Below are 27825 nucleotides of genomic sequence, written 5' to 3'. Positions count from 1 at the left end.
ATTCTGTATATAATTCGCTATATGATCTACCTATTTACAATGCTACACATATCCTTTCATCCCCCACTGAACGTAAAATCACCAGATGCATTTCATAGACAGAAAGGCCAAAAACATGTCGTACTCAAACCAGAAAAACTGATCCTTCAATCTATAAATGATCCTTTCTATCTATTTACAATGCTACACACTTGCTTTCATTGTTATCAGCATCTATTTACATGGCTGGAACGTAATAGATCTCTGATATTTTCCAGATTAGGCCTGCATGCATGCACTTTGAGAACATTATTTACTGTACAAATTGTAGATACCCATCATATCACATTTTGACAGTTACAGCCAGTCAAGCATACCATGGGGTTTTCCTGCATATATTCTCCTGTTAGTCCACATCAATAGTGCAGAGATCTGCCATAGAGAGGTCCCAGGTTCGCCTCGGGCAGATTGATAGACATTAAAAAGTTATAGATGCCCGAAGTATCACTCACCAAATAGTTGATCATCTCTTTAGAACAGAGGAGCAGTAAGCATAAATGGACAGCAGAAGCCAGCACTGAACATCTCTACCTTGAAGATCTAGCCTCTAAAAGGGAAATGAAAACCCTCTGTTTATTCTTTTTTACCTGTCCACCACAATCAATTTCTTGCCTGACAACTTAGAATCCGAACCAGAGATGTAGCAAAGCAGCTTTCCAGTGCCACCTTGTACACTTTGCCAGCATCTCCACTTCCAATAACATGATACTCTGTCAATCCATTCAGAATATCTGACACTTCAAATTCAACCATGTGAAAGGATGTGAGTTTCGAAGACTCTGTACTTGTTTTAATCTGCACGAAATTCTTGTGTCTCTTATGGAGGAAACCTATACCAATCAAGCAGACTACCATGGCCACAACAATAATCGAAATCAATACCCTATGTCTATGATTTTGAGATGCATGGAAGCATAAGGAAGCGTTAATGGCCCGCTCCAGACAGGCCTAGATTGTCAAGAAAACTTTCATCATATGCCAGATTATTGTAACCAACAGGGACAGAGCCAGACAAGTGGTTGCCAGACACATTAAGAAAGCTCAACTTGAGATTATCTAATTCAAGGGGTATTTCTCCTGAAAGCAAATTGTTTGAGAGGTCAAGGCTGTTAAGAACAGGCAACAGCCCAAGTGACGCAGGAATTGATCCTGTGATCTGGTTGTTGGCAAGGTTAAGCTGAGAAAGACCTTTCCATGATATTATCGTTCTTGGAAGCTCCCCATACAACATATTGTGATAAAGAGAAAGCCACGACAGTGAGGTAAACTTGGTAAGTTCCACTGGGATAGTCCCTGATATATTGTTGTGACTGGCCAGAAACTTGTTGAGAGTCCACAATTGTCCAATGCCAGAGGGAATACTTCCGCTGAATTGATTAATGCGTGTGTAAACTAAAATGGTACAACGTAAAAGTAGGGTATTGGTCTGTAGTAGGCTCTTGATCTAGTCTAAAAGCTGTATGCATATTCGTTGTACAGACAAGATTCCTTTGTGATTTCAGAAATGGAATTATTTACATGCCCAACATGCAAGATTTGATTGCAGAACTATTTCAAACCAAGTGTTTAGCCATAAAATACCAAAATGCATATATGTATACTACAAGTAACCTGTTAAACCAACAGTACAGGGAAAGGATAACGCCCAACCTATTTACTGATTACATTCACAGCCATACAAAACTCAGTGGAGAATATAGCCACTGTAAATTATGAAGAGAAATTTAAACACTGTAATTCCATGAATTGCATGAATAGATCTTAACAAAACGAGAACAAAACAACAATATGCTTACTAAACAAGTAATCCAGTCACTCTATTATTCAGCCTAAATTTGCTTTCCCGTGGGTAGCAATGCTGAAAAGTTGACAAGTTTCGCCTTTACGATGCTAGAATTATCTTTATGCAGGAATTCCAGGGATTTTATAACAGTTTTGAAGGTTAGGTGCTGAACGTTACCTCTTTATCTGGTGCTCTCAATGGAACAACTCATGTCTACCCGGATGGAATGCAGTGAGCTTCCCAGAAATTGTTTGATTGTTTGTTTTATGATTTCTTTTCAGAGTATCCTTGTTTTTGCTTTGGAATTTCAGATTCCCAAACTATGTATTAATATTGGACAATGAATATATACCCTTCTGGCAGAGTAATAAATGTTGTATAAGCCTGAACAGGAGTAGAGTAATAGATGCTATACATAATTTATTACTCTTCTGCTGGTTCCATATTGATTACCTATTGGGCTTGTATCTTGTTTCTACTGACATAATTGTTTCCATGTCTATGTGGTGTCACTGGTGGATATCCCTGGGGGCGTATTATTCTGGTAAAATATGTTCTGCATAACATCCCTATATACTGGATGCACATTGGCAATTTACCTCAAGGAGTTCTTCACAAGCTTAATACAATAAGCACAGGTTCATACGGGCCGGCACACAATAAGCTCGAAAATTCCATCTCGTTAGTTTGGACATTATAAACTGCTCGATCAAACAGGGTGAATGGGGGGCTATTGGGGACAGAGCTGAGTGATTGCCCAAGCAAACAGAGAGAATGGACCCGGGCTTCTGAGTGAAAATTAAGCCAGTCCGTCCAGCAAATCCCTAGGAAGCAAAACAGGACTGAGAGAGATGATATGGCAAGGAAAGGGAAACAAAGTAGTTGAAGAAGGACCTGACCTAGAAGAAATGATGTTGTGCAGATGTTTTCTAAACAACAGCTCCCGCTCACGATTTCCAGCTCCGTTCTCCGTTCGTGAGATTGTCAAACCAGGGTCCTCTGTCAGTTTGAACATTGCTATACTTTGTGAGATTGATCCAAGAAGGCTGCCGGAAAGGTCATGGAAGCACGGAAATCGCAGAACAGTTGGTCGTGCATCGCAGAACAGATGTGCACCGCAAAACAGGGACCGCATAACTGGGTAGCTACCAAACAGACAGATGCTACCATATGCATCTTTCTCCGAAAACACAATGCGCCATTACTACTGGACCTTATGAATGCATAAGCTTGCGAAGAAAACGTCAGGAATTTCTCAAACGCCAACTAAAAATTAAGTAGCCGCAGAACCGCCTTCATGAATATCCATGAATACACGAGGAGTATGACCGCTCGCTTTTAGAACTCTGCGGTTATGCCCGCTATATTTCCGACGCCACGTGTCAGCGTGAGAAACAAAGGGAAGACGAAAGTCCCTTTCAAAGGAAGGCCTATCGGCCTAACTAGCAATTGCCCCAAAAGGTGCAAATAGAGGCTGATAGAAATGTTAAATTGAAAGAATTGTATTTTGGTTCAAAATAATAAATATTATAATAATTCAATCATTCAAACTAAACCTAGTCAATAAATTGCCCAAAATAAAATAAATCCTTAATCAAAATTATACAAACTATTATTTTTAATTTCTACCATTCCATTACAGCTCTAGCACATATATAAAGATACACAAAGTAAAGTATTGAAACATGAATATATTCTCATAATAACTCTGGGTTGGAGATACTGCCATAATTTGACAGCAAGAAATCAATCAGCAATATATTCTCATAATCACTCTAGGTTGGAGATACCACTACCTCTATTCTATGTTTCTAAAGCAAAATTCCTGCACATTCCTGCACATTCCACACTATCAGTATAAGTTATTATATTCACAATAGCCCCAAGCAACTTCTTAAGATCTCAATTCACAACTCCAGCAACATAATACTTTTCCTAAACATTTCCTTGAATGAAAAGATACATCCTCCCAAGGTATGTCCAAAGTATGACAAATGAACAACACTGAATAATTTCAAATATATATCAAAGCAATACAAACATAGCAAGCCACTAGGCCCACTACTTCAGCCATCTTTACAGTCAACTATGAGAACACTAACCTAACAATAGTTGATCATACAACTCAAAAAAATGAAAATAATGTTCATGCTAAATTCTCATAATTTTTATCTTTTACTTTTTGTTAAAAACTCCCCAGAATAGGACAAATGCAAGTTTCATAATCATTAACTTGTAAGATTGGTCACAAGTTTATTTGAAGCGTAGTCCAGAGGGTTGTAGGGGTCTTTACACTGGGCGACACAGTCATGCACATGGCATCCAGCCATGGACAACGAAGGTGATCTTTAGAACAGAAAGTCTTGATTTAACACGGCCACTTTGATAGTGACAATGTGATCATCCAGTGAAAGAAGAACCAGATCATGCCAAGAGGGGTGACCACGGTTTAATTAAAATGTAATTACAGACCCAATTAGAAAGTTCCACCTACTCTATGCCTACGGTATTCCTGAGATGAGAAAGCATGAAATTGGTTATAGATCGAGAATCCACGGGCATCACTCTGAGTTTGAGATACCACATCTATTCTATGTTTCTAAAGCAAAATTCCTGCACATTCCAAACTATCAGTATAATTTATTATATCCACAATAGCCCCAAGCAACTTCTTAAAATCTCAATTCACAACTCCAGCAACATAATACTTTTCCTAAACATTTCCTTGAATGAAAAGATATATCCGCCCAAGGTATGTCCAAAGTATGACAAATGAACAGCACTGAATAATTTCAAATATATATCAAAGCAATACAAACATAGCAAGCCACTAAGCCCAGTACTTCAACCATCTTTACAGTCAACTATGAGAACACTCACCTAACCATAGTTGATCATACAACTCAAAAAAATGAAAATAATGTTCATGCTAAATTCTCATAATTTTGATCTTTTACTTTTCTTTTTCTCCCACCTTGACGTATAACACAATAACAATCAAATGATCGACATAAAGCTCTCTCTGCAACTTAGTCATCCCCAATAATTAACTACTGGAAATTTTGAAAAAATAATTAGATAACTCACGTCATGCTTTGATCACTATTAAAAAAAACTACTTTTCTAATCACGTTGAAGAAAATCAAATCATTCATCAACCATTGGAAGCAAATTGACACAAAATATCTTAATATTGACTCAGAATCAAAGGTTTTCTTTTCATTTTTTTCTTATTTTCTTAATCCGTCAACTCCAAAGAGAACCTGATAGGACAAAAGTTGATCCTACACTAGCCACAATTTGTTTTAATGTAGCGAAAATCCCTTGGAGAAAATACTCAAATGCTCTCAACAATTACTCAAAAACCAACGAATGCTCTCACAGTAATAGCAATTGCCACCACTGGGCACGCAGCTTTTCAGAAACCACTCTAGACAATATCCATTGTCAGCCCATCATCACAAATCAGTGTTTTCATGTCAAAAGTTTGGATTTAAATTAAATATCTACTCAGGCAGTCTAAATTGGATGATAGTCGTCTGCAACCACATCCATGAACTTTCGTCCCAGAGAACGAGCGTACCTGAATTGAAATCAAAGGAAGAGAAAAAACTGCACGACTTAAAATTCAACCTGCAATGGTTTATGGCATTGCCGTGCTGACATAGAGTTTGGAATGCAGGACACTTCATCTCCTTCAGCATTTCCTCTTCCTCCTATTTAACAAATGGCAATTCTTCTTTTCTTTTCACTTTTTTTTCCATCAATTTTCTCTTACAGCAGACAAGCCAAAGGTTTACCCAAAAACCCATTCTCTCTTAAATATACCCTTTTGGTACGAGTTTTGACTCGCATTTTTTCATTTTCTATTGCAGAACTTTTTGAGAATGTTTATATTTTTATCTTTTGACTATATTGAGGAGATCATAGACGAAGATTTGTCAACAACTTGCTTGTTGACACACTCCACTGACTCCTGGTATTTTGCCTTACTAATGGCTATAATAAAAAAAAGCCATTCATAACCCAACTGATTCTTTCGTTTCAACAAAAACCCCATTGTTATGGATGTTCCTAGTTTATCCTCCATATGAAGAACCATGTGAAAGGAAAAAATCATAATCTGGATGTTTCACCTGATGTAATCTCAACCATTGATCAGCTGACTGAAACAAAGAGTTAGCCTGCTGTCGTTCACAGTTGCCATTAGTACTCCACACTGTCCCCTTCAACTTGTAAGAAGCTAGACCAAATACTGGTAAAGCTATCTTTGGAGAACCCCCAGAATTGCTTATCGGAGTGACAGGAACACTTTTCCCTCCAGTACTTACATGAATACTGCCACCATCTGCCAAAACATCAGTTAGAGATCAAATGCGGAGTGAGAAAATCAGAATTCAAAAAGCATCAACATGCTTTACTGATATGAAAACTATGTGAACAAAGTAGCAACAAGATGGAGGGAAAGAAAATAGAAAACAGATGAATCAAACCTTTTAGTGGAGTTGAAAGGGAATGAAAAGTTAGGAAGCAGGCAGCCAGGTCTCGCAAGGTTGGACCTGTTGGTATCCTGTATATCGGGTACCTGTAAGGAAATTCTTGTTTTAATTAGATAGCGGTAGATAATGAAAATTCATCTAGACGTTACTGATCGCATTGAACAAAATCCAATAGAACAGGAATGCTTAATAACTAACTGGCCTCCACACCAACTTAATCAAGGATTGCACAAGTATAATTGATGGCATACCAAGCAACCGATAGCCAACTGATTGGCAACAGATCAATGCTTCTTAAGGTTTTCAGCTGTGGAAAGTCCTTGGCAAGATCTCCAATCTGCAACATCCAGTTAACAGATATTAATCTTAACCTCGCAATTGAAACTACACCATGAAATAAAACATTCCTCAAAATAAATGCATAACCGAATCTTACCTTGTCAGCCAGAGGTTCACGACTATATGGAGTTGCTCGCTCAAAATATTGAAATGAAGGGCAACTGCTTCCTTCACCATCATCACTAGAAAAGCCTTTTTGTGCAGCTTTAGAGTGACTTCTATTGCCCCACCATATTTTGAGTCTCACTCTGCTTCATCACTACTACTACTACCTTCACTACCTGTATCTCTATAATCATCACTTGCATCACTCTCCTCACCAGGGGACCTGCAAAAAAAAACAGAGCATGTTCAGGACTCAACTGAGCCAGCATGAATCACGTGTCCAAACGTTATCAAGTTTTAAATGATATTGCTCCAATGAAAGACATGTGCATTAACACTGAATTGTGACAGGCAAAATCTTGTCTCAGATATGACACAACTGATATAGAGAGCCGCCGAAGCATGCAATATTTTCATCGTCTGGAGCAACATTAGAGCAGAATCGTTTGCAAAGATAGATTTCTCCAAAAAAAAATTGTTAAACAACAGGAGATAAATTGTTAAAGTTAAAACAACAGGAGCTACGGTGTATATTATGCCTTATTTACCATATTATTATTATACAAAAGCATTCAGCTGTGGTCAGATTTACGAAAAATTTAAGGAACCTCCCTTTGACATGACTTGCTATGAAAATAACTGGTGAATTGGATAATCTACCTGGTGCCAATATTAGGTCCAGAAAGGTGAGTGTAAAGTTGAATGGCAGAAAGAGACGGTACATAATACTGCATACCAGTGTCGCTTCTATTCAACACTATCGGTACTCCAGCACCATATGCACTCCACTCGTTGAATGACTCCCACAGATCACCAAGACTGAAGAAGGGCATGGATTTGGCTTCAGAATCCCTCCATCCTTTCATGAATGTCTGTGAAACCAAGAATTATTCCTATTATCAATGAAGAGCCAATGACAGAACAGCTAGAAAACATTGTGTTGTTAAAAATACAGGGTTCATAACAGAAGATATCAAAATCCTAAAATGCAAAATGCAAACTGCCGATAAAGGTTATACAAGATTTACAATGACAGTCATATGATATTACTTTTCAATTTTCAACATAAAATTTCCCTAACAAAAGAGAAATCAAGCACTTCAGATCACATCCTTAAATCACAATCAGAATTTGAAATTCTTTCGCAGTGATATATTTGGCTAAATTGTTAAATGGATTATCCTTTCTAGTCATCTTTTCCAACATCACTTCGCCATGCAAACAATAAAGATGCAATTAGCCATGCTGGTAATTCTATGGAGATGGATTGTTCAAATAGTGCGCACATATATATATATATATATATATATATATATATATCTGCTATATTGGCGGAAGAGAGTCCTTTTTTTTCAAAACAGAGGAAAATGAATTCTCTTTATTTGTTCAGGTTGTTCTTCGTTGTAGAAATGGATCGGCCTTTGTAATCTTTTTTAATAAAATTTGAGCTAATCTACACCTCATAAATAATTGAGACTTTTATTCACTGACCCATTTTAACTTTTCTGTTTACTATCTTATAAATACCTATGGAACAAAAATCTATATATACAAATATTTCCATAAATCATAACATCTCATCCCTGCCATATACCTAAGCATGCCACAGCCTCACCAACTTAAAGGCTGCTTCAATATATCATAGCATTTCATCCCTGCCCCATACCTAAGCATGCCACAGCCTCACCAGCTTAAAATCTGCTTCTATTAATCATGTCTCATCACTGCCCCATACCGAAGCCAGGCTCACCAACTTAAAATCGGCTTCAATAAATCATGACATTTCATCCCCGCCCCATACTTAAGCATGCCAAAGCCTCACCAGCTTAAAATCTGCTTCTATAAATCATGTCCCATCCCTGCCCCATACCTAAGCATGCCACAGCCTCACCAACTTAAAATCTGCAGAAATTTAACTGTGAGATGAACAAGCTATGGCCTGTTGGTAATTTTAATCTCGGTTGGGTCGTCTCATCCCAAAACGTTTGCTGGTGCTTCAAATGCAATGATAAATAAACATAAATAATCAGCTTTTAAAAAGGTGTATATTCAATATGGTGAGTTAAAATAAAATTAGATGGTGATCCTATTTAATTTGCCTTGCTAATGTGATTCTGTTCTCTTAGGAGAATTTTCCATCTCAATGAATGTTATCATGTTGCCTTTGTTTTTCCTAGTAAACAGTGTTTTCATTCACCAGGAATATTTTTCTTCATGGATCTGCATTTAGCTTTAAATTAATTAAAGTTTACAATGGCATATTCCGGACACTGAGAGATGGACCAACACATGACAAATTCCAATCTTGGATTCAAAGTGATGCCAGACTTCTCTTTTGCCTTCAACAACAAATTTTTTTCAGAACGCAAACTGCCGATAGAGCTTATGCAATATTTACAAAGACAGTCATATGATATTTCTTTCCAATTACATAATAAAATTTCCCTAACATAGGAGAAATCAAGTACTTCAGATCACATCCTTAAATCACACATCAGAATTTGAATTTTGAAATTCTTTCACAGTGATATATTTGGCTAAATTGTTAAATGGACTATACCTTCTAATCATCTTTTTCTACATCAACTTTCCATGCAGACAATAAGGATGCAATTAGCCATGTTGGTAATGGTGCTTCTAGAATCTAGAGTTCATATATATAATCATCTTTTTCTACATCAACTTTCCATGCAGACAATAAGGATGCAATTAGCCATGTTGGTAATGGTGCTTCTAGAATCTAGAGTTCATATATATATATATATATATATATGATTTCCATTATCTGCTCAGTTTCTTCTTTCTTTTTCTTAGAAATTGATTTCCATTATCTGTTCAGTTTGTTCTTTTTTGTAAAAATGGCCTGGTCCTTGTAACACTTCTCCTTAAGATTTGAATTAATAATCTATGGGACTAAACCTCACACAAACTAACTAATCTACAACATTTCTATTCACAACCCCATTTTTCCTTGACATCTCATCCCTGCCGTATGCCTAAGCATGCCAAAGCCTCACCAACTTGAAATCTGCTTCCATAAATCATATTTCATCCCTACCCATACCTATGCCACAGCCTCACCAGCTTAAAATCTGCTTCTATAAATCATGACATCTCATCCCTGCCCCATACCTAAGCATGCCACAGCCTCACCAAATTAAAATCTGCAGAAATTATACTGTGGGACGAACAAGCTATAGCCTGTTAGTAATTTTAATCTCTGTTGGGCCATCTCATCCCAATGCTTTTTCTGTAGCTTCAAATACAGTGATAAATAAACACAAATAATCAGCTTTTAATATAGAAGGTACAGATTCAATATGGTGAGTTTACAATTACAATAGATCCTATTTAATTTTCCGGCAGCAGGCAGCCAGGTCTCGCAAGGTTGGACCTGTTGGTATCCTGTATATCGGGTACCTGTAAGGAAATTCTTGTTTTAATTATATAGCGGTAGATAATGAAAATTCATCTAGACGTTACTGATCGCATTGAACAAAATCCAATAGAACAGGAATGCTTAATAACTAACTGGCCTCCACACCAACTTAATCAAGGATTGCACAAGTATAATTGATGGCATACCAAGCAACCGATAGCCAACTGATTGGCAACAGATCAATGCTTCTTAAGGTTTTCAGCTGTGGAAAGTCCTTGGCAAGATCTCCAATCTGCAACATCCAGTTAACAGATATTAATTTTAACCTCGCAATTGAAACTACACCATGAAATAAAACATTCATCAAAATAAATGCATAACCGAATCTTACCTTGTCAGCCAGAGGTTCACGACTATATGGAGTTGCTCGCTCAAAATATTGAAATGAAGGGCAACTGCTTCCTTCACCATCATCACTAGAAAAGCCTTTTTGTGCAGCTTTAGAGTGACTTCTATTGCCCCACCATATTTTGAGTCTCACTCTGCTTCATCACTACAACTACTACCTTCACTACCTGTATCTCTATAATCATCACTTGCATCACTCTCCTCACCAGGGGACCTGCAAAAAAAAAAAAAGCATGTTCAGGACTCAACTGAGCCAGCATGAATCACGTGTCCAACGTTATCAAGTTTTAAATGATATTGCTCCAATGAAAGACATGTGCATTAACACTGAATTGTGACAGGCAAAATCTTGTCTCAGATATGACACAACTGATATAGAGAGCCGCCGAAGCATGCAATATTTTCATCGTCTGGAGCAACATTAGAGAAGAATCGTTTGCAAAGATAGATTTCTCCAAAAAAAAAATTGTTAAACAACAGGAGATAAATGGTTAAAGTTAAAATAACAGGAGCTACGGATAAAATAAATACACTTGGAATACTAGAAAATTATCGGAAGTTAGAAACTATGAGTGTCAATGAACCCACACTGTGCTCCATTCAATGGCACCCTAACGACCACTTCCAAAACGCAGGGAACAGATAATAAGTAAGTAGAACACTGTCAATGCTCTGAGAAGTTAGCAATTGTCACTATAAATGAACCAATGATGGAATCCAATCAATAACAACATACCCAGGACTTCCAAACCACAGAGAACAAATCAAAACCAAAAACAAAATATTACTGATAAAACAAAAACCCAATGTAGCAGATTTATAATACAATACAACAGATCTGTAACAGAAGCAATTACCTGCTGCTTCACACCCAGAGGGGCAGCTTCAATGTAAGAAACATTACAGTCATAAAACACAAATGGGTCTCCACAGTAGGCCTCTCTGAAGAAAAAAACCCAAACAAACACAAGCAGCAACAATCTCCTGTATTCCCCCATGGCAGTTGTTTTCTTCTTCGAACAAGCTTTCTGCAGAAATGTAAGCTTCGGTATATGATAAAAACCCTTAGGAACCCCAAACTTACATTTTGCGAAATGGGTGTCAAGAAAACAGCACTACTTCGCTGGAAAGCTCGTCTGGGTATTCAAGCCCTCTCTGCATGCATTTGCTGAGCTATTTATGCGGAGAACGCGCATGTTAGTTCTGTAAGGAATCTAATCTGACAACCTTACAGACCTCCTCCTAGCGATCTAATTCTAAATCCTAAGTGCACAGATGTTACTCCGAGAATATTAGGGTGGCTCTTTCAAAAATAAAAGGATTAAATGTTCATAGAAAACTCCTTTGCAGCAACAGTATGTATAGACATCCTAATGATAAGAAATATTCCCTTTTTCCAGCCACTACAATAGCAAAAGACTACATATGGAGGTCACCTTTTAGAGTATTAATATTGTCAATTACCTAAAATCGATGCAATTTAAGGTACTTCAATATTTTATCTAGCAGAGTTTAGCCCAAAAATGACAAATTTGTGGGTTTGATAGTCCCTCTAATCCCTGTGTAGTTATCTCTTCAACACATTATGGTAATAGCAAATCAAACAACCAATAAGAAAGGAATTCTGGCCTTAAGACTTTCAACTAGTTCTTGTTCTCCTTCCACAACGAATACTCTAGCAAGAGAGAAAAAACAACTAGAAAATCAAAGGGGACTCCACTGCTCCAAATCATAGTTACATGTCGCCCCAAGAAGAAATAGATTCATCCCTCTCTGAATGGTGATATTTTCCATTCTACAAGAAGGAAAATCAACCCTCTTTGTGCAGCTACCTACAAGAAGGAAAATCAACCCTCTTTGTGCAGCTACCTGTTGCAGCTACCTGTTCCTCCTGACCGCGACCCTCCATGCTGCCCGCATGTGTGTCCGTATGATTGCAGGTTCGCCACAGTAGAGGAAGGGGAGGGGGTGGATCCAGTTGTCGATAAGAAGGAAGAAAGGGTGGCTCCTAGAGCCCACAGGCCCTGATTCCCACATGTTTGGTTATGGGTATAGAGCCCAGAGTGGAAGTCTGCTCCGCATGTTTGGTTATGGGTATAGAGCCCAGAGTGGAAGTCTGCTCCGGCTCTCGTGATCCCTTCTCGTCTTGTAATAGATTGTGAGTGTGTACACACTCACATAAGTTGAATTTCTTATATTAATTTATTTCTATTTATGATTCCCACATGTTTGGTTATGGGTATAGAGCCCAGAGTGGAAGTCTGCTGCGGCTCTCGTGATCCCTTCTCGTCTTGTAATAAATTGTGAGTGTGTACACACTCACATAAGTTGAATTTCTTATATTAATTTATTTCTATTTATGTGAGTGTGTACAAATTCTTGTACACATTCACAATCTATTACGAGGGTTATGAGTATAGAGCCCAGAGTTACGAGGGTTATGAGTATAGAGCCCAGAGTGGAAGTCTGCTCCGGCCCTCGTGAACCCTCGTTATAGAGCCCAGAGTTACGAGGGTTATGAGTATAGAGCCCAGAGTGGAAGTCTGCTCCGGCCCTCGTGATCCCTTCTGGTAATAGATTGTGAGTGATCCCTTCTGGTAATAGATTGTGAGTGTGTACACAATCACATAAGTTGAATTTCTTATATTAATTTATTTCTATTTATGTGAGTGTGTACGAGAAGGGATTACGAGGGCCGGCGCAGACTTCCACTCTGGGCGCTATACCCATAACCAAACATGTGGGGAATCAGGGCCTGTGGGCTCTAGGAGTCACCCTTTCTTCCTTCATATCGACAACTGGATCCACCCCCTCCCCTTCCTCTACTGTGACGAACCTGCAATCATACAGACACGCATGAGGACAGCATGACGGGTCGCGATCAAGAGGAACAAATAGCTGCTAGAAGAAACAACATTCCAATCATCGAACATATGGCCGCCTCCAATCTTGAATTTCTGCATTCTCACTATAAAACAGTAGCAGAAACTTTGTTAGGCTTCGTACCCTTCTCGGGATCCTGCAATGCCTTTGATATGAATGCAAAAAACAAAGAAAGCACGAAAATAAATTACTCTCTCACAATGTCATCCATATAAATAACAACAGTTGCTTGGCTTCATACCTTAATCTTCCTACCCGGGATGCTGCAATACCTCGGTATCAAACCACGGAAGAAAATAAAATACTTTAATTACTCTCTCTCGTTATCCATATAAATAACAGTTGCTCGGCGGTGGCAGTGATCGACAATTTTAACACGTCTGCCCTCTGGAGCGACACATTCGCTTTCCTCCGTCTGCCGTCTGCCATCTGACTTGGACTCTTTCCCGACACTTGCCTTCTTATTTATAACTCTTAAAGCCTTTGGCAGCCTTCTTATCCACATGCGGTCAACACGTCTGCCCTCTGGAGCGACACATTCGCTTTCGTCCGTCTGCCGTCTGCCCTCTGACTTGGACTCTTTCCCGACACTTGCCTTCTTATTTATAACTCTTAAAGCCTTTGGCAGCCTTCTTATCCACATGCGGTCATTGGAATGCCATAGAATGCTTGGATTCCTCTCATCCCTGCCGTATGCCTAAGCATGCCAAAGCCTCACCAACTTGAAATCTGCTTCCATAAATCATATTTCATCCCTACCCATACCTATGCCACAGCCTCACCAGCTTAAAATCTGCTTCTATAAATCATGACATCTCATCCCTGCCCCATACCTAAGCATGCCACAGCCTCACCAGCTTAAAATCTGCTTCTATAAATCATGACATCTCATCCCTGCCCCATACCTAAGCATGCCACAGCCTCACCAAATTAAAATCTGCAGAAATTATACTATGGGACGAACAAGCTATAGCCTGTTAGTAATTTTAATCTCTGTTGGGCCATCTAATCCCAATGCTTTTTCTGTAGCTTCAAATACAGTGATAAATAAACACAAATAATCAGCTTTTAATATAGAAGGTACAGATTCAATATGGTGAGTTTACAATTACAATAGATCCTATTTGATTTTCCGGCAGCAGGCAGCCAGGTCTCGCAAGGTTGGACCTGTTGGTATCCTGTATATCGGGTACCTGTAAGGAAATTCTTGTTTTAATTAGATAGCGGTAGATAATGAAAATTCATCTAGACGTTACTGATCGCATTGAACAAAATCCAATAGAACAGGAATGCTTAATAACTAACTGGCCTCCACACCAACTTAATCAAGGATTGCACAAGTATAATTGATGGCATACCAAGCAACCGATAGCCAACTGATTGGCAACAGATCAATGCTTCTTAAGGTTTTCAGCTGTGGAAAGTCCTTGGCAAGATCTCCAATCTGCAACATCCAGTTAACAGATATTAATTTTAACCTCGCAATTGAAACTACACCATGAAATAAAACATTCATCAAAATAAATGCATAACCGAATCTTACCTTGTCCCTTGTCAGCCAGAGGTTCACGACTATATGGAGTTGCTCGCTCAAAATATTGAAATGAAGGGCAACTGCTTCCTTCACCATCATCACTAGAAAAGCCTTTTTGTGCAGCTTTAGAGTGACTTCTATTGCCCCACCATATTTTGAGTCTCACTCTGCTTCATCACTACTACTACTACCTTCACTACCTGTATCTCTATAATCATCACTTGCATCACTCTCCTCACCAGGGGACCTGCAAAAAAAAACAAAGCATGTTCAGGACTCAACTGAGCCAGCATGAATCACGTGTCCAACGTTATCAAGTTTTAAATGATATTGCTCCAATGAAAGACATGTGCATTAACACTGAATTGTGACAGGCAAAATCTTGTCTCAGATATGACACAACTGATATAGAGAGCCGCCGAAGCATGCAATATTTTCATCATCTGGAGCAAGATTAGAGAAGAATCGTTTGCAAAGATAGATTTCTCCAAAAAAAAAAAATTGTTAAACAACAGGAGATAAATTGTTAAAGTTAAAATAACAGGAGCTACGGATAAAATAAATACACTTGGAATACTAGAAAATTATCGGAAGTTAGAAACTATGAGTGTCAATGAACCCACACTGTGCTCCATTCAATGGCACCCTAACGACCACTTCCAAAACGCAGGGAACAGATAATAAGTAAGTAGAACACTGTCAATGCTCTGAGAAGTTAGCAATTGTCACTATAAATGAACCAATGATGGAATCCAATCAATAACAGCATACCCACGACTTCCAAACCACAGAGAACAAATCAAAACCAAAAACAAAATATTACTGATAAAACAAAAACCCAATGTAGCAGATTTATAATACAATACAACAGATCTGTAACAGAAGCAATTACCTGCTGCTTCACACCCAAAGGGGCAGCTTCAATGTAAGAAACATTACAGTCATAAAACACAAATGGGTCTCCACAGTAGGCCTCTATGAGTGTCAATGAACCCACACTGTGCTCCATTCAATGGCACCCTAACGACCACTTCCAAAACGCAGGGAACAGATAATAAGTAGAACACTGTCAATGCTCTGAGAAGTTAGCAATTGTCACTATAAATGAACCAATGATGGAATCCAATCAATAACAGCATACCCACGACTTCCAAACCACAGAGAACAAATCAAAACCAAAAACAAAATATTACTGATAAAACAAAAACCCAATGTAGCAGATTTATAATACAATACAACAGATCTGTAACAGAAGCAATTACCTGCTGCTTCACACCCAAAGGGGCAGCTTCAATGTAAGAAACATTACAGTCATAAAACACAAATGGGTCTCCACAGTAGGCCTCTCTGAAGAAAAAAACCCAAACAAACACAAGCAGCAACAATCTCCTGTATTCCCCCATGGCAGTTGTTTTCTTCTTCGAACAAGCTTTCTGCAGAAATGTAAGCTTCGGTATATGATAAAAACCCTTAGGAACCCCAAACTTACATTTTGCGAAATGGGTGTCAAGAAAACAGCACTACTTCGCTGGAAAGCTCGTCTGGGTATTCAAGCCCTCTCTGCATGCATTTGCTGAGCTATTTGTGCGGAGAACGCGCATGTTAGTTCTGTAAGGAATCTAATCTGACAACCTTACAGACCTACTCCTAGCGATCTAATTCTAAATCCTAAGTGCACAGATGTTACTCCGAGAATATTAGGGTGGCTCTTTCAAAAATAAAAGGATTAAATGTTCATAGAAAACTCCTTTGCAGCAACCGTATGTATAGACATCCTAATGATAAGAAATATTCCCTTTCTCCAGCCACTACAATACCAAAAGACTACATATGGAGGTCACCTTTTAGAGTATTAATATTAAGGAATTTAGACTTCTGTGATCCATAACATTGTTTAGAAAACTTTCGGCAAAATCACATAATCAAACTTTTGTCGACGCGTTTGAACCAACTAGTGTGGTTCATCGTCAGGACAAGTTGAAGAACCAAATTGGCAAAGCTTGAATAAATAGAGCGTGCAGAGACTCCAACAGCTATTAAGGTAACGGCTAGTTTGACCTAATGCTCCTGGTCAAACCACTAAATTAATAAATTAATATTTCTATAATAGCTAAATAGGTAAATAAGGGAATTCGATTGTTAATTAAAAATAAATAGATATATTAATATTAATATCTCAAAAATAATATTAATATTTTAATTAATATATCTCATGATATATATTAAATAAATTATTTCAATATTACATAAATACAAGAGAAAGGTAATAAATCACTATTATTTTAATAATTTAGTTACACTAGGTAAAAAATAAAAATACTACTGATTTATTACCTTTCTCTTGTATTTATGTAATATTGAAATAATTTATTTAATATATATCATGAGATATATTAATTAAAATATTAATATTATTTTTGAGATATTAATATTAATATATCTATTTATTTTTAATTAACAGTCGAATTCCCTTATTTACCTATTTAGCTATTATAGAAATATTAATTTATTAATTTAGTGGTTTGACCAGGAGCATTAGGTCAAACTAGCCGTTACCTTAATAGCTATTGGAGTCTCTGCACGCTCTATTTATTCAAGCTTTGCCAGTTTGGTTCTTCAACTTGTCCTGACGATGAACCACACTAGTTGGTTCGAAACGCGTCGACAAAAGTTTGATTATGTGATTTTGCCGAAGGTTTTCTAAACAGTATTAATATTGTCAATTACCTAAAATCGATGCAATTTAAGGTACTTCAATATTTTATCTAGCAGAGTTTAGCCCAAAAATGACAAATTTGTGGGTTTGATAGTCCCTCTAATCCCTGTGTAGTTATCTCTTCAACACATTATGGTAATAGCAAATCAAACAACCAATAAGAAAGGAATTCTGGCCTTAAGACTTTCAACTTATTCTTGTTCTCCTTCCACAACGAATACTCTAGCAAGAGAGAAAAAACAACTAGAAAATCAAAGGGGACTCCACCGCTCCAAATCATAGTTACATGTCGCCCCAAGAAGAAATAGATTCATCCCTCTCTGAATGGTGATATTTTCCATTCCACAAGAATGGTGATATTTTCCATTCCACAAGAAGGAAAATCAACCCTCCTTGTGCAGCTACCTGTTTTTCCTGACCACGACCCTCCATGCTGCCCGCATGTGCTGCCCGCATGCGTGTCTATATGATTGCAGGTTCGCCACAGTGGAGGAAGGGGGTGGATCCAGTTGTCGATAAGAAAGAAGAAAGAGTGGCTCCTAGAGCCCACAGGCCCTGATTCCCCACATGTTTGGTTATGAGTATAGAGCCCAGAGTGAAAGTCTGCTCCGGCTCTCGTGATCCCTTCTCGTCTCGTAATAGAATCGTGATCCCTTCTCGTCTCGTAATAGATTGTGAGTGTGTACACACTCACATAAGTTGAATTTCTTATATTAATTTATTTCTATTTATGTGAGTGTGTACACATTCGTGTACACATTCACAATCTATTACGAGGGTTGTGAGTATAGAGCCCATTCACAATCTATTACGAGGGTTATGAGTATAGAGCCCAGAGTGGAAGTCTGCTCCGGCCCTCGTGATCCCTTCTGGTAATAGATTGTGAGTGTGTACACAATCACATAAGTTGAATTTCTTATATTAATTTATTTCTATTTATGTGAGTGTGTACACATTCGTGTACACATTCACAATCTATTACGAGGGTTATGAGTATAGAGCCCAAAGTGGAAGTCTGCTCCGGCCCTCGTGATCCCTTCTGGTAATAGATTGTGAGTGTGTACACAATCACATAAGTTGAATTTCTTATATTAATTTATTTCTATTTATGTGAGTGTGTACACACTCGAGAAGGGATTACGAGTGCCGGAGCAGACTTCCACTCTGGGCTCTATACCCATAACCAAACATGTGGGGAATCAGGGCCTGTGGGCTCTAGGAGTCACCCTTTCTTCCTTCTTATCGACAACTAGATCCACCCCCTCCCCTTCCTCTACTGTGGCGAACCTAGAATCATACAGACATTGATTGCAGACACGCATGCGGGCAGCATGGCGGGTCGCGATCAAGAAGAACAAATAGCTGCTAGAAGAAACAACATTCCAATCATCAACATATGACCGCCTCCAATGTTGAATTTCTGCATTCTCACTATAAAACAGTAGCAGAAACTTTGTTAGGCTTCGTACCCTTCCCGGGATCCTGCAATGCCTTTGATATGAATGCTGCAAAAAACAAAGAAAGCACGAAAATAAATTACTCTCTCACAATGTCATCCATATAAATAACAACAGTTGCTTGGCTTCATACCTTAATCTTCCTACCCGGGATGTTGCAATACCTCGGTATCAAACCACGGAAGAAAATAAAATACTTTAATTACTCTCTCTCGTTATCCATATAAATAACAGTTGCTCGGCGGTGGCAGTGATCGAAAATTTTAACACGTCTGCCCTCTGGAGCGACACATCTGCCGTGTGACTTGGACTCTTTCCCGACACTTGCCTTCTTATTTATAACTCTTAAAGCCTTTGGCAGCCTTCTTATCCACATGCGGTCATTGGAATGCCATAGAATGCTTGGATTCCTCTTTTCTTGTCAGAGAATCTGTTTTTGATCTCCTCCATCTTTATTGCATGCATGCTTTGGATTCTTCTTTTTTCGTCGGAGAGTACTTTTTATTTTTGACTTTTTGGATATTTATATTTTTTTTTAATAGTAAACTAATCTTTCACAAATAAACTTTTGATTAAAAATATTCTTATATGTGAAAGAAATTTCACCACAAATTTAATATAAGGGAAAAAATAATAGTTATAATATACAAATGGTTTATTAAATTTTGAATTTTATTATTCTTTTATAATCAATAATGATAACGTATTTTTTATTTTCAAATTTATTTTTTATATTAAAATTTCTGAATAACCAAATTAACATTAAAATTATTTGTCACATTAAAAGTACTTGATTGTAAGTCTTGTTCAAAAAAGTTATACACAATTCTTTATAACAAAGACCTTGCAATGGAGCCTATTTTGGCAATTTTGTTTTGTTATAATTTAAAACTTAAAACAAATTAGAAGAATGACAAGTTCATTTTAAATTAAAAATATTAAAAGTACTTGATTGTAAGTCTTGTTCAAAAAAGTTATACACAATTCTTTATAACAAAGACCTTGCAATGGAGCCTATTTTGGCAATTTTGTTTTGTTATAATTTAAAACTTAAAACAAATTAGAAGAATGACAAGTTCATTTTAAATTAAAAACCCTTTCGACATACAGTGGAGGAGAAGTAAAACAACTCTACATCATAGAATGATTTGTTGTGGTTTGACTTAGGTGACGAATACTATTGGTAGATTTTAGACTAATAGACTAAAAAACGAAATAAAACCTTGATTCGATCCCTCCATCCCCATAATTCAAGAAAGTCTAAACAAAAAAACACCAAAACAAAAGATCAATAATAATTTTTGAGTCCCAAATATGTTTATGTTTTGAATTTTTTTGAGTACCCATATATATTTATGTTTTAAATCTCCTTTTCTCTCTTGCAAACCAAAGTAAGCCCCAAAAAAAACTATAATCTCAACCTGGTGTTTGTACCTCTCCCTACCTCCAATACAATTTGCAACGAGTATGCTCATCAATGCGCAGCCATCCCCACACCCACATTCATGTATGGATTTGTGAACCGTCTGGACATGTCTCATGGTTGTGCCCTATGGGATTCTCATTTAGTAATATCATATTTGTATCTCTGAACACCTTTGATTGCCCCTATTTATATCGATTGAAACTTTGGGTTGAGATCAACTTTTTATCTCTAGGTGTCTATGATATTTTGTATTGTAAAATAACTTTCCATTTGCGTTACCGTTGATTTTTATTGAGATGTGGCTCGTCAAGGTTGAAGCTGAATCCATGGAGGTTTATAGATGAATGCTCATTTCTTCTGGAACCATTTTTCCGAAGTGCTATCAGTCCCTTTTCCCTACCCATCTTTCACTTTCCACTAAAATATATCGTCAAAAATCGAATTATATGTTATCTATTGGTCACCACAGTATATGTTATTTATTGGTCACCACAGTTTTTTCTGAGTATGGGAGAAAATCGTGACTCGGAGTTAAAAGTTAAGTCGTAATGATGTAACATTATTATAATATTTAACAAGTTAACCATGGTGGTAGGAAACTTAGTTCTTAATATTTAAATTAAAAACTTTATGTTTTTAGGAAAATTGCATATAAGATAATTGTGTCTAAATTAATTTAAAATTATTTGATGGGTCCATTAAATTTAATTTTCAATTATAATTAATAGAATTTGACAGATTTAGAAGAAATAGATATTGCATACTACAAATCTGAAATAGGTATTTGTGAATTATAGAACAATTTTTTTTTGACAAACTATATTCCCTATTTATTTTTATAATTTAAACATTAAAACTTGTTATAGTTAATGTTAAACTAGTAGTGGTCAACATGTAAGTGTATTTATAGTTATGTCTTGGAAGGGACTGATAAATTGATATCTAAAGTGGAGAAATTAATTGCCTACTTAGGTGTAAGGATTTGCATAAATTTTGGTGGGTAACATCCAATAATAGATCCACGCATTTACATTTTTTCTCCCACTTATTAAAATGTCAAAGAATACATAAACAATGATGAACAATCATTCTTAATAAGTATATTTATTTTCATCTTATTGCTATCCATTTTTTATGTAAAAACTTGCATAAATATTGCATTTGTATCCAAAGTTATCAAATAGAAAGTATGAAGTCTAATAAATAAATAAATAAAAAAAACATTTTATTATTATCAAAAAGAATTATCTTTTTAATATTTCTTCTGAGAACATTGTTTTAATTTGGTGAAGTTAAATTTATCAATATTTCAATTATATTTATCAATAAATTTATCAATATTTCAATTATATATATATATATATATATATATATATATAATATAATATAATATGTTATTTAACATATATCTAATTATAAATATTTCCACATATTTATACCTAGGTAATACCGTGTCCCGTAGTCATTTGGTGTCTTGTGACAGCCTCCCCCCAGCGTGTCTTATGTTTCTTATTAGGTGTCAATGTTCTTTGTGCTCTTTTTACATAACACGGGGATCGGTCCGTCCTTCAAATTAGTGGCAGTCTTACCATTTGCGACACCCTAGCCCTCTTACCATGCCGGGATTTCGTTCAGTGTCCAAGTGCCAGTCTGTGGAGTATGGTACCTTGCTAACTTCGCCATTTGGTTCTGAAAAAGGTTGTGGTTTCACTATATATTTTCTAATTCAAAATTTTCAAACTTTGGAAACCCGTGGTTCTCACAAAATTTGGGGTTTCGGAAAGTATGGGCATATATTAGTTTGGGATTGTCGAGGGCTTCAATTAATCCATTTCCACCCACACATACTTCTCTTTAGGGTTTCTACTGATTTTGTGGCTCATCTTATAATGGGGTTTTACCATCTTGTCGTCAATCAACACTTGGTCATTTAGTTTTCTAGTATTGTCGTCATGTGGTTTATTTGCAGGTCTTATGAAGATATGGCTCCTCGTCAGTGACTTCCCAACCACAAGGGTGGTGCCCTTGGCGCATCCTCTTCCAGTCATTGACGTCAGTATTCGAGTGGGAATTGGTGGCAAACTTTTTTGACTCAGATCCTCTCGAGGTTAGAAAAGAAATTCTACATTTGGAAGCCAGGGAGTTTAGGGATCGTAAATATCACTCTTATTCAATGATTGGCAGAAACAACCTCAAATGGTTCCCCAATCCAGGGAAGTTTCGGAGGAGAAGATTGCACTTCCTTCACTCAATCACCTTACATAGTCAGTTGGAAACGCTACTCACCATGGTAATTTGTAACAAGCAAGTTGACAACTACAAGCTCTTTGCAGGTGAGGAGGAGATTAAGAGAATCCTGAGGGATATGAGGTATAATTTGGATGATATCGTGATCAGACTGAATCGAGTGGAACACTTTGTGGTATCAAATTCAGAGACTTATTCAAATGATCATTAGGACGAGGCCACAGTCATCAACGCTCCACCTCTAAACATTGTCCATGAAAACTCTTCTCCTCACTCGTAAGTCATTATTTTGGACTAATAAGTCCACCATGCAATATGTTCTAGTATTTACTATTGGAAGGTACTCATTTTTTCGTAAACAATATAATATTGTTTTGTCAGTAATGTTGGTGGTTTCTGATTGATGTTATTTCAATTTTGGCATTTTGTTTGGCTCGGTGAAAAACTCAAGGAAATTAGTGGATCACATTAGACTTTGTTGTAGTTCCTAGCCTTTCTGAAATCTACTAGGGTAGTCCCATCTTGTAATTTTTGCTACCAATAGTTCTTGTTGTGTCTTTGTTTATCTTAAGAGGCAATCATGATCCTCCAGGTTAATTGTTGGTATACAGAATTCCCAATGTAATATGTTTATCTTAAGAGGCAATCATGATCCTCCAGGTTAATTGTTGGTATACAGAATTCCCAATGTAATATGATTTGTTATCAATAGTAATCAATTGAAGAACTTTAAAATAACATGTGCAATAAGCTTTCTTGTTTATTTTATTTATTTAGACGAGTATCTTTTAATAAAAATGGAAAAGTATAAAGTACTACCTTTATATCGATTGAATTTGATGAGTTGCACAATCATCCAACAAGTTTTCTTTTGATCCTTGGTTGTCTCTTTTTGAATATTTTATTATAATAATAATTAATTAATCTATATATTATATAGATGGTATGTTTTTTGAATTTTATTTTTAAAAATATATAATTGCTATATCTTATATTTGTGTATAATAAATGTGAAAAATAATAAATATAATTTTTATGTTTTTTGAATTTTATTTTTTAAAATATATAATTGCTATATCTTATATTTGTGTATAATAAATGTGAAAAATAATAAATATAATTTTGATTTGGTTTAAAATTTTAGTGTATTATTATTATTATTAATTATAATTTTTTTCAATGTGAATATTTTCATAATTATTAGGTTGTTGAAATTTTGTGAAAGTAAAGTTTTTAAAATGTTTTTCAATTTTTAGTAGACATTTTTTCTATCATTAAGGACACATAAAATTGCAAAAGTTAAAACAGTACAATAACACAAATTTAAAGCATGTTATTTATTATTTGTTGAAGAATAAATTGCATATTCGATTAAATGTAACATATCAAGTTCTTTGATTCTTGATTTAGTGCATGAGGTACATGTTGGCGTGCAAGGGTAGTGACCTAGGGTTCAATAATATGCCAACAAATCTCTCTCAAACACTGACATTTTCAACACCCACAAGCAGGTGAGGTCTCACCTGAGGTATATTGATGGATTTGTAGAACCTTTGAAGGTTATGCTAGGAGACAGGGGAAATGGGGTTTTGTTTACATCAATGATTTTGGTAAGGTAATTCCTTTTGTCTTCTCTGAAATGGATCATCTGTCCCATGGAAAATTAGTTGTGGAAGGGGAATTATCTGACATTTGGGGAAAGCTCATTTATGAGCTTTTCCTGTGGTAGCGTCTCAGGATGGCAGAGCTATGGTTATGGTTGTACACTTGGCCCTAGTTATGGAGAGATCATGGTGCCCACATTAGTCTTCGTACTAATTTCATCATGTTTGTCACATATTATATAATCTCCACCTTGGTCTGAGGGTGGTGGAAAGGTGGTGGCTTCATTGCTAACAACCTTAAGGTTAAATCATTATTCTCTCTATGTTGGATAGTAGAAAATTATGCTACAGTCACGGGAAGTCGGTTTTCATTTTCATTTCCTCTGTTGGTCATAGTAGGATTGAATCATTGTTTGTCAAAGAGTTGGGTAATACCGTGTCCCGTAGTCATTTGGTGTCTTGTGACCAACTCCCCACAAGGGTGTCTTATGTTTCTTATTAGGTGTCAATGTTCTTTGTGATCTTTTTACATAACTTGGGGATCAGTCTGTCCTTCAAATTAGTGGCAGTCTTACCCTTTGCGACACCGTAGCCCTCTGAGCATGATGGGATTTCATTAAGTTTCCCGGCGCTGGTCTATGGAGTATGGTACCTTGCTACCTTCTCTATTTGGTTCTGGAAAAGGTTATGGTTTCACTATATATTTGCTAATTTAAACTTTTCCAAATATGAAAATTCCTGGTTCTCACAAAATTTTGGGTTTCGAAAAGTATGGGCATATATTAGTTTGGGATTTTTTATGCCTTCAATTAATCCTCTTCCACCACACATACTTCTCTTTAGGGTTTCTACTGAGTCTGTGGCTTGTCTTATAATGGGTTTTTACCATCAATGTCGTCAGTCATCACTTGGTCATTTAGTTTTCTAGTGTTGTCGTCTTCTGGTTTATTTGCAGGTCTTATGAAGATATGGCTCCTTGCCAGTGACTTCCCAACCACAAGGTTGGTTCCCTTGATGCATCCTCTTCCAATCATCGACGCCTATTCGGGTGGGAATTGGTGGAAAACTTTTTTGACTCAGCTCCTTTCAAGGTTAAAAAAGAAATTCTACATTTGGAAGCCAGGGAGTTCAGGGATCGTAAATATCACTCATATTCAACGATTGATGGAAACAACCTCAAATGGTTCCCCGAAACAGGGAAGTTTTGGAGGAGAATATTGCAATTTGTTCACTCAATCACCTTACATCGTCAGTTGGAAACACTACTGACCATGGTAATTTGTAACAAGCAAGTTGACAACTACAAGCTCTTTGCAGGTCAGGTGGAGATTAAGAGAATTATGAGGGATATCAGGTATAATTTGGATGATATCATGGTTAGACTGAATCAAGTGGAATACTTTGTCATATCGAATTCAAAGACTTATTCAAATGATCATTAGGACGAGGCCGTAGTCATCAATGCTCCACCTCTAAACATTGCCCATGAAAACTCTTCTCCTCACTCGTCAGTTATTATTTTGGACTAATAATTCCACCATGCAATATGTTCTAGTCTTTACTGTTGGAAGGTACTCTTTTTTCATAAACAATATAATATTATTTTTTCAGTAATGTAGGTGGTTTCTGATTGATGTTATTTCGATTCCGACATTTTGTTTGGCTCAGTGAAAAAATCAAGGAGATTAGTGGATCACTGTAGACTTTATTGTAGTTCCTAGCCTTTGTGCAATCTAGTAGGTAAGTCCCATCTTGTAATTTTTGCTACCAGTAGTTGTTGCTGTGTCTATGTTTATCTTAGGAGGCAGTCATGATCCTCCAAGTCAATTGTTGGTAAAAAGAATTACCAATATAATATCTTTTGCTATCAATAGAAATCAATTGAAGAACTTAAAAAAAAAATTACATGTGCAATAAGATTTTTTGTTCATTTTATTTATTTGTACGAGTATCTTTTAATAAAAATGGGAAAATATAAAGTACTACCTTTATATCGATTGAATTTGATCAGTTGCACAATAATCCAACAAGTTTGCTTTTGATCCTTGGTTGTCTACTTTTGAATATTTTATTATAATAATAATTAATCAATGTATATATTATATAGGTGGTATGTTTTTTGAATTTTCTTTTTTAAAATATATAAATGGTATATTTTATATTTTTGTAGAATAAATGTGAAAAATAATAAATATAATTTTGATTTGGTTTAAAATTTTGGTGTATTATTATTATTATTACTTATATATTTTTTTAATGTGAATATTTTCATAATTATTAGGTTATTGAAGTTTTGTGAAAGTAAAGTTTTTAATTTTTTTTTCCATTTTTAGTAGACATTTTGTCTATCATTAAGGACACATAAAATTGCAAAAGTTAAAATAGTACAATAACACAAATTTAAAGGATTTTATTTATTATTTGTTGAGGAATAAATTGTATATTCGATTAAATGTAACATATCAAGTTATTTGATTCTTGATTTAGTGCATGAGGTACATGTTTGCGTTCGAGGGAAGTGAACTACCGTTCAAAAATATGCCAAAAAATCTCTCTTAGACACTGATATTTTCAACACCCACAAGCAAGTGAGGTCTCACCTAAGGTATATTGATGGATTTGTAGAAATTTTGAAGGTTATGCTAGGAGATAGGGGTTATCGGGAAATCTAGTGTCTATTCAGAGCTGCTAGTCCCACTAAGATGGGTAACTATCTTAGAAACAAACAGATTAAAGTCACTTGTTTTTCCTTTACGAGAGAGAGATGAGAAAGAAGCAGAGAGTACCAACCTCAGTCTTCCGCTTGGCTCCTTGCTTGTTTCCTTTCCCCTTTGATAGAATCTCGCCACTGCTTCCTTGTCCCGCTTCAAAGAGCACTTGTAGATTCACAGCAGCATAATACCATCAAAGCATAGAGATCTTTCACTGTAAACAATATAGGATTAGATATATATTGACCATACAAATGCATATATCAACACAATATTCAGAGATACACAAGAATATGGAGGAAAACTCAAATAGCTTTATTAGTAACAGTAGTAGAAGAGAGGATTACAACCACTTAGTCTAACCCAACGCCATTCTCCCAGCTTGAAAGCCCTCTTCACCTCACACAAAGCAAGATCACCCAACAATGTCTTCAAAGGGAAACCAACAACACCTCTTTGCAAATTACCAAATTCCAACCTCTGGATCTCTGGGATGAGGGATCCATTTATAGATATTTGGAGGGGGGTGAGTCAGCTTCTGGTATTTTGATTAGTGTCATCTCTCTAATAGTTCTTGGTTCCACTTGGAGATTTCATGATCTCTTACTCATCCTTGGGCGAATTCAGGGAGGCAAGTGTCAAATGAGCAGCTTCTAGAAGATTCTTAGGGTCTCCACTTAGCAAACTGCTTGTGC

The 27825-nt window shown here is 36.5% G+C and overlaps 1 protein-coding gene and 1 pseudogene across 6 annotated transcripts; both read right to left on the bottom strand.

The window, feature by feature from the left end:
* Window positions 1-4994: 4994 nt before the first annotated feature.
* On the bottom strand, window positions 4995-13515 carry LOC149218780 (uncharacterized; annotated as a pseudogene). Its single transcript, XR_016249586.1, has 10 exons — window positions 13389-13515; window positions 12956-13146; window positions 12422-12576; window positions 11410-11494; window positions 10536-10691; window positions 10351-10436; window positions 6758-6988; window positions 6573-6658; window positions 6316-6407; window positions 4995-6170 (listed from the first exon to the last, which is right to left on the bottom strand). The product of XR_016249586.1 is annotated as an uncharacterized LOC149218780 (transcript).
* On the bottom strand, window positions 10537-16707 carry LOC149218779 (uncharacterized). 5 transcript variants are annotated; one of them, XR_016249190.1, is made up of 7 exons: window positions 16232-16707; window positions 15862-16035; window positions 14979-15216; window positions 14794-14879; window positions 14548-14628; window positions 13677-14340; window positions 13391-13520 (listed from the first exon to the last, which is right to left on the bottom strand). XR_016249190.1 is itself a non-coding variant. In XM_089384142.1 (6 exons), the coding sequence occupies exons 3-5, from the start codon at window positions 15066-15068 to the stop codon at window positions 14556-14558; spliced, it is 249 nt and encodes an 82-aa protein (XP_089240268.1). In that variant the 5' UTR covers window positions 15069-15216; window positions 15862-16035; window positions 16232-16707; the 3' UTR covers window positions 10537-10766; window positions 14548-14555. The 5 variants fall into 5 exon arrangements, 1 of the variants encoding a protein (XP_089240268.1); XM_089384142.1 differs by lacking the exons at window positions 13391-13520; window positions 13677-14340 and adding an exon at window positions 10537-10766; XR_016249188.1 differs by lacking the exons at window positions 13391-13520; window positions 15862-16035; window positions 16232-16707 and adding an exon at window positions 10537-10766 and having other exon boundaries at window positions 14979-15025.
* Window positions 16708-27825: the final 11118 nt, after the last annotated feature.

This window comes from Pinus tabuliformis, chromosome Q (assembly GCF_031772625.1).
Source record: "Pinus tabuliformis cultivar Carrire ecotype Pingquan chromosome Q, CPIR1, whole genome shotgun sequence".
Taxonomy (NCBI): domain Eukaryota; kingdom Viridiplantae; phylum Streptophyta; class Pinopsida; order Pinales; family Pinaceae; genus Pinus; species Pinus tabuliformis.
This window is presented reverse-complemented; position numbering and strand designations above follow the sequence as displayed.

Coding starts and splice junctions, on each gene's coding strand:
- LOC149218779 (XM_089384142.1), bottom strand. CDS start 15,068: ATGATGGTGAAGGAAGCAGTTGCCCTTCATTTCAATATTTTGAGCGAG. Junction 14,880..14,978: donor TCTGGCTGACAAGGGACAAG/GTAAGATTCGGT, acceptor TGGATGTTGCAG/ATTGGAGATCTTGCCAAGGA. Junction 14,629..14,793: donor AGTTGGCTATCGGTTGCTTG/GTATGCCATCAA, acceptor ATTTCCTTACAG/GTACCCGATATACAGGATAC.